At 33.3% G+C, this 13,535-nt stretch overlaps 1 protein-coding gene across 2 annotated transcripts in view; it reads left to right on the forward strand.

The window, feature by feature from the left end:
- LOC105208727 (relaxin receptor 2) overlaps positions 1–13,535 on the forward strand; it is a 63,547-nt gene that overhangs the window by 43,442 nt on the left and 6,570 nt on the right. For both annotated transcript variants that reach the window (XM_029037956.2, XM_011178726.3), the window contains exons 8-15: positions 1,157–1,228; positions 1,693–1,764; positions 4,334–4,474; positions 5,352–5,423; positions 9,688–9,831; positions 10,092–10,208; positions 11,733–11,968; positions 13,275–13,389. In XM_029037956.2, coding sequence (XP_028893789.1) covers positions 1,157–1,228; positions 1,693–1,764; positions 4,334–4,474; positions 5,352–5,423; positions 9,688–9,831; positions 10,092–10,208; positions 11,733–11,968; positions 13,275–13,389 — 969 coding nt within the window. The remainder of the gene's footprint in view (positions 1–1,156; positions 1,229–1,692; positions 1,765–4,333; positions 4,475–5,351; positions 5,424–9,687; positions 9,832–10,091; positions 10,209–11,732; positions 11,969–13,274; positions 13,390–13,535) is intronic.

A 13,535-nucleotide genomic window follows, 5' to 3' on the forward strand; every position in this document is an offset into this window, starting at 1 on the left:
TGAGCAGCTGTCAAAGGCACAACCGAAAGGGATTTTTGGAATTGGCCGAATCGTTGCAAGTGACATAGCAAGCCGTATCAAAACGCCTCAAAGCCATGGGGATGTTTCAGAAACAAGGAAACTGGGTTCCTTACGACTTGAAACCAAGAGATGTCGAACGGCGCTTCATTGCATATGAACAGCTGCTTCAAAGGCACAACCGAAAGGGATTTTTACATCGCATTGTAACTGGCGACGAAAAATTCACTACGATAATCCTAAGCGAAGAAAGTCATGGGGAAAGCCGGGGCATGCCTCCACGTCGATGGCAAAACCGAACATTAACGGCGCTGGGGGTGGTATATTATGAGTTGCTAAAGCCAAGTGAAAACATCACAGGAGATCGATACCGAACGCAATTGATGCGTTTGAGCCGAGCACTAAAAGAAAAACGGCCACAGTACGAGGAAAGACACGATAAAGTCATTCTTCAGCATGACAATGCTCGGCCTCACGTTGCAAAGGTGGTCAAAAAATATTTGAAGACGCTGAAATGGGAGATCTTACCCCACCCGCCGTTTTCTCCAGACGTTGCTCCAACTGACTACCACTCATTCCGATCGATGGTACACGGTCTAACTAACGAGCACTTCAGTTCTTATGAAGATCGACTCGAAATATGAGGAGTTCTTTCGTCACGGAATACGCATGCTGTCAGAAAGATGATCAAAAGTAGTAGCTAGCGACGGTCAATATTTTGAACAATATTTTTATAACCGTTTTTATACAATAAAGCCTTAAATTTACAAAAAAAAACGGCGGAAGCAAAGTTGTAGACCTAATATTTTTGTAGAATGGTTGCCACCTATTTGAATTTTTTTTTACTAAACAATTTTCAAAAATAATTGAGATATAACTATAAGGACATCATCCCTAACAGATTAGAAAAAATATTTTTATAGGGTTGCCACTTGTTAGAAAAAATATTTTTAAATTATTTTTTTTTATAAAATTTAGATTTGAATTTTGTAAAAACTTTGCAACGGGAACATTTATTTTTGTTTGTTTTTTGGTTTTTCAACTATGCATCTACTTAAATTTTAGTAGAGTTGCCACTTATTTGGAACAAAAGTTAATGTTTAATATTTATAATAACATTTTTTTTCTTCTATTTCAGCATTCTATCGGGTAATCGCATTAAAGAACTGCATAAGTACGATTTTCAACATTTGGAGGATTTGACTGAATTGTGAGTATAAATAATCTGAAAAATTTTAATAATAGTATTAGCTGTGAAGGAATTTCTAAAAACAAACTAAAAACAGAAAAGCTTAAAAAAATCAGGCCCATTTAAAACGAAAAGCACCTGCATTTCTTCAATTTCACAAATACTTTCTAGCAACTTTAAGAAACTGCGCATAAAAAATAAAATTCTGTACACAGCAGCGCATACTCAAGCGAATACAATTTAGCACAAGTTGATTTCTATTTAGAAAAAATCATAGAAATGCTGCCAAGCATATTTTCGCTCGATATCCTCACTTTGAAGTACCATAGGCGCTCTCATAAGGGGAACTTATACCGTTAGATAGCTGTGTATACACACAAACATGCGTTTCACTTGTCATGCTCATGTCGGCTTATAGAATTTAAAACGTATCACAAATTACTTAGCCTTAACTTATTGTTGTTTTTGGTTTTGTGTATTTGCAGAGACCTTCGCGGCAATCGTATTGAAACCTTTGAAGCGGATGTGTTCGCTATGCTGCAGAGTCTGGAAGTGCTGTAAGTACAGGGGGATTGTGCAAGAAATTGAAAAAAAAAAATAAAAAATTAAAAATTAGGTTAAAAGCGGTAAGGGTGGGAGGCAGTGAATTGGGACAATTTGAGCTTTAAGATATGACTTAAGTATATAGTATATTATTTAAGGGTGGTTAGGGAGATAGTGGGTAGTAGAAGTAATATAGAAAACTCAAAATTCGGGAACAAGTCTTAAAATTGTGCTCACAAATTTTCTTTTTGGCTTATTTAGAATTTTATAGCGAAAATTTTTTGTAAAAAAAATTAATTTTGCTACAAAAAAAATTCTAACAATTTTTTTTTTTTTTTTATTCCAACAAATTACTTTTTTGGAATCATTAGATTTATAGAATAGTTGATAAAATTAAGCTAGGCATTAAATTAAATATTAAATAATTTATTTCTCGCAAAAATGTAAAAAAAATGTCATTAGCCAACAATTTTTGAATACTATATCTCTATTAGCTATATATGTCGACAACTGACATGAGTTAAGTACACTCGTGTGCATAAAGTATGTGAAAATGTTGCCAAAGAGCCAATTTATCAATTTATGAAGCGCTAATGGCTTGTATTTATTTTTGATTGATTGATGATAACGGTTGTTCAAGCATTAACAACAACAATAACTGCTTGTTTGCTTTCAGACCCAACAAATTTTACGAAAATTTTAAAATAAAAGCATGAAATGACGGCAACAAAAAAATTGCAAATATAAAAAAAAACCAAAAATAAGTTGCACAAAATGTCCGCAACATTTAAACGGTGAAACGTTGAAAACTGTAAATTAATAAACAGTCCTTTTTTTACTTCTGTTGACTTTGTTGGTCCGGTATTTTGAGCGCAGCGCGTGACCTTACTCAGTCAAATAAACGCCAACATAATGTAATGTCGCTACTTAATTACCGTTAGTGACGCACAAAATTCGTATATTGATTGTTAAACGTTTTGGTCTTTAAGCGTCAAGGGCGTGCAGCTCAATATGCGTTTGCTGCGTCAATGGCCACACGGCGTATACACAACGTGTTGGAGAGTCTGTGCTTGTGCATAATTTGAAAATAGTCATTTATTTGCGCAAGAGATTAATTGAGTTTACACGCAAGCGGAATTCGTTTTTAGTTTATTTATTTTTACGAAATTTTAAAATTTCCAGTGAATTGAATAAATGAGTGGGCGGTGGCATGACGGAAGACTTTGTGATGTTTTTGAGAATTGATAGTAATATTAAAATTAAGAATAAATACGGTTGAAGTTACGCTAAACTATTAGTTTATAATGAAGTTAATGGCAATTGTATGATCAATGTCAAGTTTAAAGTTAAGTTAAAGTTAGGTTAAGGTTAAGTTAAGTCAAGTTAAGTTAAGTTGAGTTACAAATTAGTTAAAGATTGAGTTAACGCCAACTTTATGATCAATGTTAAGTTTAAAGTTAAGTTAAGGTTAAGCGTTATGCTTAAGTTAAGTTAAGTTAGAAATAAGTTTAATGCTGAAGTTAAAGCCAACTTTATGAACAAATTTAAATTTAAAATTATGTTCAGTTTAAGTGTTATGGTTAAGTTAAGTTAAGTTAAGTTTAAAGTTCAATTAAGTTACAAATAAGTTGTCTGAAGCTTAACTCTATAAAAAGTGTAGGTTAAAGTTAAAGTTAACTTAGCATTAAGTTTACAGTATCGCTTAATGCTGGTGTTAAGTAAAGCAAACAGCTAATTTACCGTTAACGATTATATAAAATTATGGTAAAGCTCAAAGTATAGCGTAAGAAGCATTTTATGTAGGAAGCGTTTATGTTAAAGTAAAGTTTAAGTTAAGTTTAAGATTAAGTTTAAAGTTAAGTTAAGTTTTAAGTTAAGTGTTACTAATATGTTGAATGCTAAAGTTAAACTCAATAAAAATTATTATTTAATGTTAAAGCTGACGTAAGGTTAAGTTTAAAGACGCGCTTAGGTTACAGTCCTTTGGGCCTCCCAAAGGCCTAGGTGCGTCGTTTGACAGCCACTTAACCTAGGTTACAGTTAATGCTTGTGAGAATAGACATAAAGCTTAACCACAGCTTAAAATATAGCGTAAAAAGCATTTTATGAAGATGGCAACTAAGTTATGTTAAGTTTATGTTTTTAAGTTAATGTTAAGTTAAGTTTAATTTTTGAAATTGACATTAATAATTTTTTTTAATTAAAAGTTCATGTTTTCTCATAATATAATCTCACAGTTAAAGCTTTTTAGTGCTTCGTACTTAACTTAGTACTTAACTTAACTTAAAGTATATCATGAAAAGTGTTTAATGAAGAAATGAATTATATTAAAGTTAAGTCTAAGTCAAGTTTCAGTTAAGTTCTAAGTTAAGTTAAGTTTAAGTTTTAAGTTAAGTTAAAATTTGATATTGATAATTTTTTTAATAACAAGTTCACATTTTCATGTAAAAACTGAAAGTAAAATATTCTCACAGTGCGAACGCTTTAGTGCTTACTACTTAACTTAAGCATATTTGTAAACTTACTTAACTTCACGGTAATGCACTTATCTATCTCACATATGTATATTGCGTCATTTTACAGTTACCTCAATGAAAATCACATCCATCAAATCCATCCGGGCATGTTCCCGGTGCTCACAAAGCTGCACACTTTATCGCTGGCGCACAATCGCATCGTCGACATCGAACGGAACTCGTTTACATTCCCGCGGTTATTGCATTTGTAAGTATGCGCATGAATTGTGTATGTATGTATGTATGTATGTAGGTTTGCATAAATATTATTTAACAGCGTTGAATTGAAAGTACTGTTAGATACAGCGAGCGTGGGTGGGGAGTGTGAGAGGGAGAGAAAGAGATGGGTGGTGGCAACTGAAAGGGGATTAGAGCCAAATAGCTCAGTTAAGTACACAAAGCACCAAATTTGCGTACGCGTATGATTACAAGCATTAAATTCGCTACAACACATATGCAAATGCCCGAATTTTACCTTCCAATATTTTTCGTTACACACACATGACCCGCGTTTGGGGTGCACTTGCACTTAGGAATAACTGAAACATCTGTTTTTGCGCATATTTCATCTTTATTCGGTTGAAGGAGCACCCTTCGGCAAACGCTTCGGCAAACATGCTCGCACACAAACACTGACATTTGTACAAACAGTTAGCGGAAATTCCGCCAAAATGCTTGAGTATTCTCTAATATGCGCTCCAGACGGCAGCGTGGCATACGGTACACATTGTTATAGTTGTTGTTGTATTGCATACATACACACATTAAATAAAGCAATTTTAAAGTCTGCACAATAGCTCATAGAAACGTAACGGTATGCACACATATTTCAGCTGGCAGATAACAACCTGCTCAGTATATCAAATTCGTTCAAACGAAAATCCACATAAAAATAACAATTTTGGCGGCTTATTTATTGTAAATTTAATTTGTAATACTTTTCGATTTTTTTCTCAGCAAAAAATGCACATTTTTCTTATTTTCCAAGCATATTTTGCTCATATTTCATCATACATATATCCATTCTTCCATACAATCTACAAAATTAATACACATTTTCTTTTGTTCCATTCTTTTCGTTGCAGATTTTTAGCCGGTAATCGACTGTCGGTGCTGCGCGCACGCACATTCTGCCCACTTCGACTGCTGCAAGGACTGTGAGTATGCATTTGTAGTACTTTTGTATAATTACCAAGTCATTCGCATTGAAATTGTATTATTGTTTGAGCGAAGAGAGTTCAATTTCAAATGGTTTTGCTGTCGACTGTGATTTATGACTTTTATTCATGCTTTTATCACACGTTTTCATGACAGTAATTAAACTGCATGAAACTTGAATAGTATGATGTACCGTGACTATGATAATAGTGTGAGCCAAGTTCGGTTTGATTTTGAGGTTATTCCACAGATAAATGTTAAATTATGGTGAAAAGTCGAGTTTTAGATTAAGCTATAGGTTATTGTTACGATATTGAGGTTGAGATTCGAGTTGAGGACGGAGTTGAGATTGAAGTTGTGGTTGACTTTGAAGTCGAAGTTGAAGTAAAGATTGAAGTTTAAGTTGTATTTGGAGTTGAGGTTAAATTTGAAGTTGTATTTGAAGTTGAATTTGAAGTTGAAGTTTAGGTTGAATTTGCAGTGGAGGTTGAAGTTTAGGTTGAGGTTTAAGTTGAAGTTGAGTCATGTTGAGGTTGAAACTTAAATTGAAGTTGTGGTTGAGGTTGAAGTTTAAGTTGTATTTCAATTTGTGGTTGAAGTTGAAGTTGAGTTGAATTTGAAGTTGAAGTTGGGTCATGTTGAGTTTGACGTTGAAGTTTAAATTGAATTTGAAGTTGAATTTGTGGTTGAAGTTGAAGTTGAGTCATGTTGAGGTTGCGATTGAAGTTGAAGTTGAATTTGAATTTGAAGTTGGCTCATGTTGAGGTTGACGTTGAAGTTTAAATTGAATTTGAAGTTTAAGTTTAAGTTGAAATTCAAGTTAAAGTTGAGGTTGTCGGTGAGATTGAGATTCGGGTTGAAGATGAAGTTTACATTTAAGAGGTTTTTTTAAGAGTTTACATTTATGTTGAAATAAGCGCTTAAGTTGAAGATGATGTTTAAGCTTAAGGTTGAAGTTATCGCTGTACTTCAACGAAAAATTATGTATTTATAATAGCTTTTACAATGATAAAGCCTAAAATCCGTGTCTTTAAATGCTATAAGTTTAAGAAAGGAGGCATACAATTTGATTACAAACAAAATTTCCCAAATAATAAGTTACTTTAAATTCGATCTGACATATTTACTATGTCTTCCGCGAATGTAACGTTTCACTTATTCTCCATTAAACAATGGAAATTTATATGTTGAAATATATGTTTGTTGTCACGCATTCATTCTTAAATGCCTTCTGGTTACTCGCTCAAAGTAGAAATTCAATTTGCGCAATTTTCATTACTGTCCGTCCGGGTATTTTGTAACAACTCATTTGTAGTCAATGAGTGTAAACGACAATTTGATGCTGGAATATTTTACGCTTCCATGGCATTTAGTAACGGACCATTAGTGGCGAAATATGATATGAATGATGATAGTGGCAATAGGCTAAATGAAAATATTTGTGACATGAGTTGAAAGGTTAATTTTCTCAATTTTATTTAAAGACGCTAGGCATAAAATTTAATATCAATAAGGGAAAATAGGTAGAAAAGAAATATTTGCATATAAAATAATCAAAATGTTTGCTTATTCAGTTTAATTGAAATAGAAATTTTATACTTTAATTGCTCGAATGCGTTAAAAACTCATCCAGTTGCATACAAAAGAGTTCAACTCAACTTTTCAAGCACACCATGGCGTATACGTAACATTGAAATTGGCACTAAGCCACTGTATGTGATACACATACAAAGTATTCAATAGCAAATGCCAAAGCATAAGCGACTAGAGCACGTGCGCTAAGCAATGAAGTGTGTGCACTTTGAAATTCCGAAGTGTTTGCGTCAGTTTTAAAGCATAGTTTTAGGCGAACAACCCCTTTCTTCAGCCAACTGACGCCAAATTCACCATAATTCATGTGTTCATTTGTTGTTTTTGCCTTAATACGCATAGTCAAGGGCAATTGGCGAGACATTAGGTTCAAAGAGAATTAAAGCGGAGCTACTTACGAGGCCAAACACTTTGCTCATGTGATGTGTGTGTCACGTTGACAGCTAATGATATTCACTCATCCATGACAATACAATTGGGAAAACGCGCTGCAAATGCTTGCCGTTGGTCATCCTCCTATGTGAATATTGTAATAAAATAGAAGAAATAAATAAATAGAAGTTACGCTTTTTTGCCACAGCACACGTGGCTGAGTTAAGGGATAAGGCAAAAAATAATACGAAAAGTAAATTTGATGAAAACCTGCAGATCAAAAGCTGAAGGTCACATAAGCAACTCACAGCTTAGCAAATCAATATTTGTCAGCTTTTTCTTTGAGCCTCTTTGCCTACTTTTTGTAAAGAAGTGTGTGTGTGTGCCTTGCTTCGGTTGAGCAAGCTGCCGTAGATTGATAAGCCGTTGCCGCATGCTATTCACTCATTCACTCGCTACTATCATAGCTTACTTTTATGCGCTTAGCTCTCCCTTGACGGTCTGTTTCGGCTTTTCTTTTGGCAATCATGTCGATAATAGGCAATCAATAGCAAATTGGATTTGGTAGATTACATTCATCGGCCAATGCGGAGGCAAGAAGGCGTAGAATTGTGGATAGCAAAGTACACATACCTGTTTATATATGAAATAAGCCTGAGTAAATCATAAAAAATGCGTGCAGGAAATCATGAAAATTGTTGATTTTTTGAGTTATCTAAACAAATTTGCGGTGGGTTTTAATTTGTTTTTGCTGCAAGAATACAGCTGAAGGTTAAAAAATTTAAACTTAACGCAGTTTTTGTTGTCTTTCGTTTATTCTTCTTTAATTCAGCTTGAATGCACTGAGCTGTAAGTGTTTTTACTAACTGCTGGTTTCATTTGGAGTCTTTGAATGGCTTTTGAGGTTCTTTGGGACGCTTCTTTCACCTCATACTTTCATTTTATTTCAAACCTCGGATAATATTTAAGAGTTTTTGGACTTCAGACTGTCATTGGTAGTTCAGGAAGGCATCGTTGTCCATCAAGTGTAATTTTAACGATTAAAATCATGTCTGGAAATTCGTTTCTCTTTGGAGGCTTTCTAAGACCCGAGAATTTTCAGTAATTTTTTTTTTTGCTATTAAATCATGTTATTTTACAAAAGTAATAATAAGGCATTATTATACAATGTTTTGACATAAAGTCACGAAAATTTTGATAAAAAATAAATATATTATTTCCAAAGTTATAGCTGTCTGTGTTGACCCAGTTTCAATAAAAGGTCCTTGGAGATTCATCTAAAATCAATCAGATAAAAAAAAGTTTAGTAAATAGATAATCCTGGGCCTGATCCGAAGCTTTTTTTCAAAAATTTACAAAATGGCGGCCTCATGAAATTTGTTTCGATTTTCGGGAAAAAATCAACAGTTAATTAAATGATCGAAATTTTTGAAAAAACAAAATCCTTCGGATCAAGTGTGAGTTTATTATGTATTCTAAAAGCTGTATGAATTTCATTAAAATCTACTGAGCGGTTATCGAGTTGTCACCAGTTCAAGAAACATAGTTTTGAGATAAACGCATTTAAAGTTTGACACTAGTGTGTTGGAGCGCCTGAGCGCTCTTTGTATTTTCAGAGAATATTTTTAAGATTTTACTCATAATGAAAATGCAAAAATTTTTATTTTTTGAAAATCCTGACTAACCCTAACCCCTTGAGAGACATAAAGTTAACTAAAAAAATCTCTTATTTTTTCGATATAAAATTAGAGCTTCTGAGCTAATTTTTCGTTAGTTCGAATTTGTTCCACTTTATTCCACTCTGTAGCTTCTAAATCCCATAAAAAGCTAGGATTTGTGTAACTTCAAATTCACTCTTTCATTCCACAACCGCTTCCACAAACCATTAGCTTTATACGGTTTTACAGTATTTTTTGTACGCAAACTACAGTTTTTCGCATTTAAGCACAGCAAATTGGCTAGTCTTGTCACATAGCTGTCGTTTGGCTTTTCTTCGCTGTGAATTTTTATATATATTTTGAAATTTCCTTCATCTGGAATTACTCTAACTTTAAAACAAATTGCTGATTGTGGCGTTGAAAGTCATATAGCCACTAATGCTAGCTCAAATTCATATATGTATTAGCATTTGCATTCATATGCATAAGCTAGTCGTTGCTTAGGGTAGCTTTTGCCTCATTGCTTGTGTGGCTTTAGTTCAAAGATTTCTATTTCAAAACTCGCTTGCTGTTTTTCCTGCATAATCTACATTTTCTTTATGCTCTTTCACTACCTACTCTCTCCCCTCTTACCAACCAACAGCCACCTGAACGACAACCACTTGGCGCAGTTTGAGTTGCACGCCTTCGATTGCATGCAGAATCTCACGTCGCTGCTGTTGACGGGCAATGAATTCAAGACACTGGATCCGCGTGTCTTGCAGAATCTAACAAATTTGAATTATATGTGAGTATGCAATATATCTATGTAACATGTATGTGTTTATGTGGAGGGGTGTGTGTGTGCCTGAGTGCAACGCCTTTGCATTTTTACTGCTGATCCAGCAGCACTCATACGCCACACCCCACCGCTGTGCCAATGTTGACTTCTTACTCGCTTTCATTCCTCAAAGCCACAGCAACTGATGCCAGTTTTCCTCTTTTCCTCTTTTCTTCTTTTTTCTCCTTTTTTATTTTATTTCCTTCTCCGTATTTACTTTGTTGCAGTTACTTCTCGTGGTTCCATTTGTGTCGCGCTGCGCTGCATGTGCGTGTCTGTGAGCCGCGTGGCGACGGCATTAGCAGCACTTATCACTTGTTGGATAATCAAATACTGCGCGGCAGGTAAGTGCAAGTCGCTGGTAAAGGGTGAATGCTTATGGGTTATTTTAAGAATATATTGAGTAATTGAAAAGAAAGAACTTGAGAGTGAGTGGTGCGGGCTTTAACTGTGCACAAGTTGATATAGTTTTTAAAGCTTTAAGAAGCTTAAGCGCCTAGAAGCGTTCTAGATACGTAAAACAAGTTTGTGTTATGTCCGCGCTATGAGTTTCTAGCTGAAAGTGGAATGCAAAATACCAGTAGAACATCAGTAAAGTGCAGATCATTGTTTCAAAGCTTCTTCCTTTCAGTATTACATTATTTTACAGCACTTGATAATTTCTAGTGCACACTCAGCCTTCAATTTCCGCAATTTTCCTCTTTTTGTTGCATACATTAAGGCGCTCTGTATTCATTTTTGCTTTAAAAAGGTTTTACTGATACATTAAATAGCATGATTTTAATATTCTACCATTTCCATAAAATCTCTTCGATTTCCGAGTTGATTCTATAACAAAATATCGGAATTTGGTACAAAGCCAACCAATCACATTTGGCTTTTGAAAGCGCTAAGTTTATTAAATTGATAACTCTATGCATGTATATACAGCTATATCTGCGTATTCACAGTTATTTCAACATATATTGTGCTCTAAAGTTCTAAAATGGCTTTAGATACTCCGCTGCTAAGCAAATGGTAGTAGATTTCATGCTGTCGTGAAGGTTACGTATACGCTATGGCAGCCAAAATAAATACTTTTCCCTTACCATTTCTTCGGAAAATATAAAATGTGTTTTCTTGACGTTTTTAGCTTGAGAATTAGCTAATGAAAGTATTTCCAATTTTTTTTTTTTTGTTTCTTTTGCACTCACGTTCTATACGCCACTACCAAAAAGCGATGATACAAAGAGGTTAGGATACTCTTTCAAAAAATACCTCAGCCAAAACACGTTCGTGCCACAGCAGAAAAATATCAACTAAATGTAATACAATGCTAAGCAGTTAGTTGCTAGTACAACAACAACAGCAAAAGCAATAACAATGCTGCGGCTTTTAGCACGTGCTTACGCGTCTTCTCTCTCTCTCTCTCTCTCTTGTGCCAGCTGTTGACTGCCAAAGTGCATGGCAAATAGGCGGCAAGCCAGCAGACAACAAGCGAAAAATTGTGTGTTTCAAACTAAAAGTTGTGCTGACGCGTTGTAAATTTGCAGCGTGCCACAAACTTTGCTGGGAAAAAATGAACTTAGAAAAAGTGAAAAATTTATTTAATTTTTTTTTGCGTTTTTTGTTGTAATACTTTATTATTCATATTTTTTGTTGTCTAAAGTTTATGCGGCGCACAGCTGCTGCTTGGCAATGTGAAGTTAACGCACTAAAATTCTATTAAGTGTTAAAGCCTTTGCCTTGTACAGGGTGTCTCAAGGCGTGTGGTAGTAGCTTTACTAGCTGTAGCCTCTGTAATAAATATTTAATGTGAGGTTGTGTTATTATTGCTTGTAATTTATTGCAAATTTTTTATTGTCTGTGTTGTCTTTGTCATTTGCCAGTGTGTGGGTAATGGCCTTTGTTGCGACGGTTGGCAACCTGCTCGTCCTGCTTGGCCGCTACTTTTACAAATCGCGCAGCAATGTGGAACATTCGCTGTATCTGCGTCATTTGGCCGCCAGTGACTTCCTAATGGGCATCTACTTGACGATAATTGCTTGTGCGGATATTAAATTTCGTGGCAAATACATAATCTACGATGAATTATGGCGACAAAGTGTTTGGTGTGATTTCTCGGGTGAGTATGAGAAGTGAACTCGTGTGAGTTATTGGTAACTTTAAGAGGGTGGAAAATTTTATGAAAATAGAAAATATCAAAATAGAGGATGAGAATAAAAAAAAATAAATTAAAAAAAAATAAAAATCAATAAAGATAAATTAAATTAATTAAAGAGGAATTTTAAAATTATGAAGAAAAAATATGAAAATGGAGAACAAGAACATAAAAAAATTAAAAAAAAAATAAAAAAAAATTAGAAAATAAAAAAAATTAATAATAAATAATATTTAAATGTCTCTTCTATTTTAATATAATTTTTTAAATAAAAAAAGTTTAATGAAAATATTAAAAATTGAAATATTATGTAAAAACATAAAAATAATATTAAATTAGAGAACAAGAACGGAATAAAAAATTTACGAAAAAACAATTTATAAACCATTAAAAAATATAATTAAAAAAAATTAAAAAAATCTAAAAAAAAAAATTAAAATTAAAACTAAAATTTAAAAATTATTAAAAATTAATAATATTTATATTTGTTCAAATACATACATATTAAAAATTAAAAAAAAATAAGATAATATTAAAATAAAGAATTAGAACGTAATAAAAAAAATTAAAAAAGAACAATTTATAAACCATTAACAGCCGGTTTCCCGAAACAAATTTAAGCGAAAATTTTTTTATTTCAGTTTCAGCATTTGACTTAATTTTTATTTAAATGATCTCGCTTTGCCATTTAAATATTAGTTAAATATTGCCATATGTAACCATGGTTAAGTTTTTCTATGAGCTGATTTCCAATAAATAAATTCCAATAAATAAATAAAAATTAATTTTCAATACAAAAATTTCGTGAAACCGACTGTAAAAAATAAAAATTAAATAAAGGAAAATTTAAAAATGATTAAGGATAATATTAAAATAGAGAATTTGAAAATTAAAAAAAAAACGTAAAAAATGATAAAAACTTTTCAAAACTGAAAACTTCATATTTTTGAAAAGTAAAAATATCTGAAGTCCCAAAAGACAAGAAATTGAAAAAAAAAATGATAAAAACTTCTAAAAACTGAAGAATAAAAATATCTCAAGCCACAAAAGTTTTTAAAAGTTTTTATCAAGTGACCACAACAGCTATCTATCACCCACATAGATAAGCTAATTCACAGTGAAATGGTTTTGAAAGCATATCAAGTGACCTATTGAAATTTCGTGCATCATTTTCGCCCTCTTATTGTTTCGCATTTGCGTGATTTCGCATATTTTTGTCATTGCTATTTACATTTTTGTTGTTGTTGTTACTTTTATATGTCCTTTTCAGGCTTTCTCAGCACATTCAGCTGTCAATCATCGACTTTGCTGCTAACATTGGTCACATGGGATCGTCTGATGTCGGTGACACGTCCGCTAAAGCCGCGCGATAGCGGCAAAACGCGGTGAGTAAACAATAAATCAGTAAAAGTTGAAAAAAAAGTGAAGAGAAAGTTAGAAATGATGAATTGTATGTAGGTCGTCTGTGTTAAAGCGCAAATAACACTTGCGTGTTGTAGGCAACAAGTTGAGGAAGTCATTAGTATATTGA

This window comes from Zeugodacus cucurbitae, chromosome 5 (genome assembly GCF_028554725.1).
Source record: "Zeugodacus cucurbitae isolate PBARC_wt_2022May chromosome 5, idZeuCucr1.2, whole genome shotgun sequence".
NCBI classification, from domain to species: Eukaryota; Metazoa; Arthropoda; class Insecta; order Diptera; family Tephritidae; genus Zeugodacus; species Zeugodacus cucurbitae.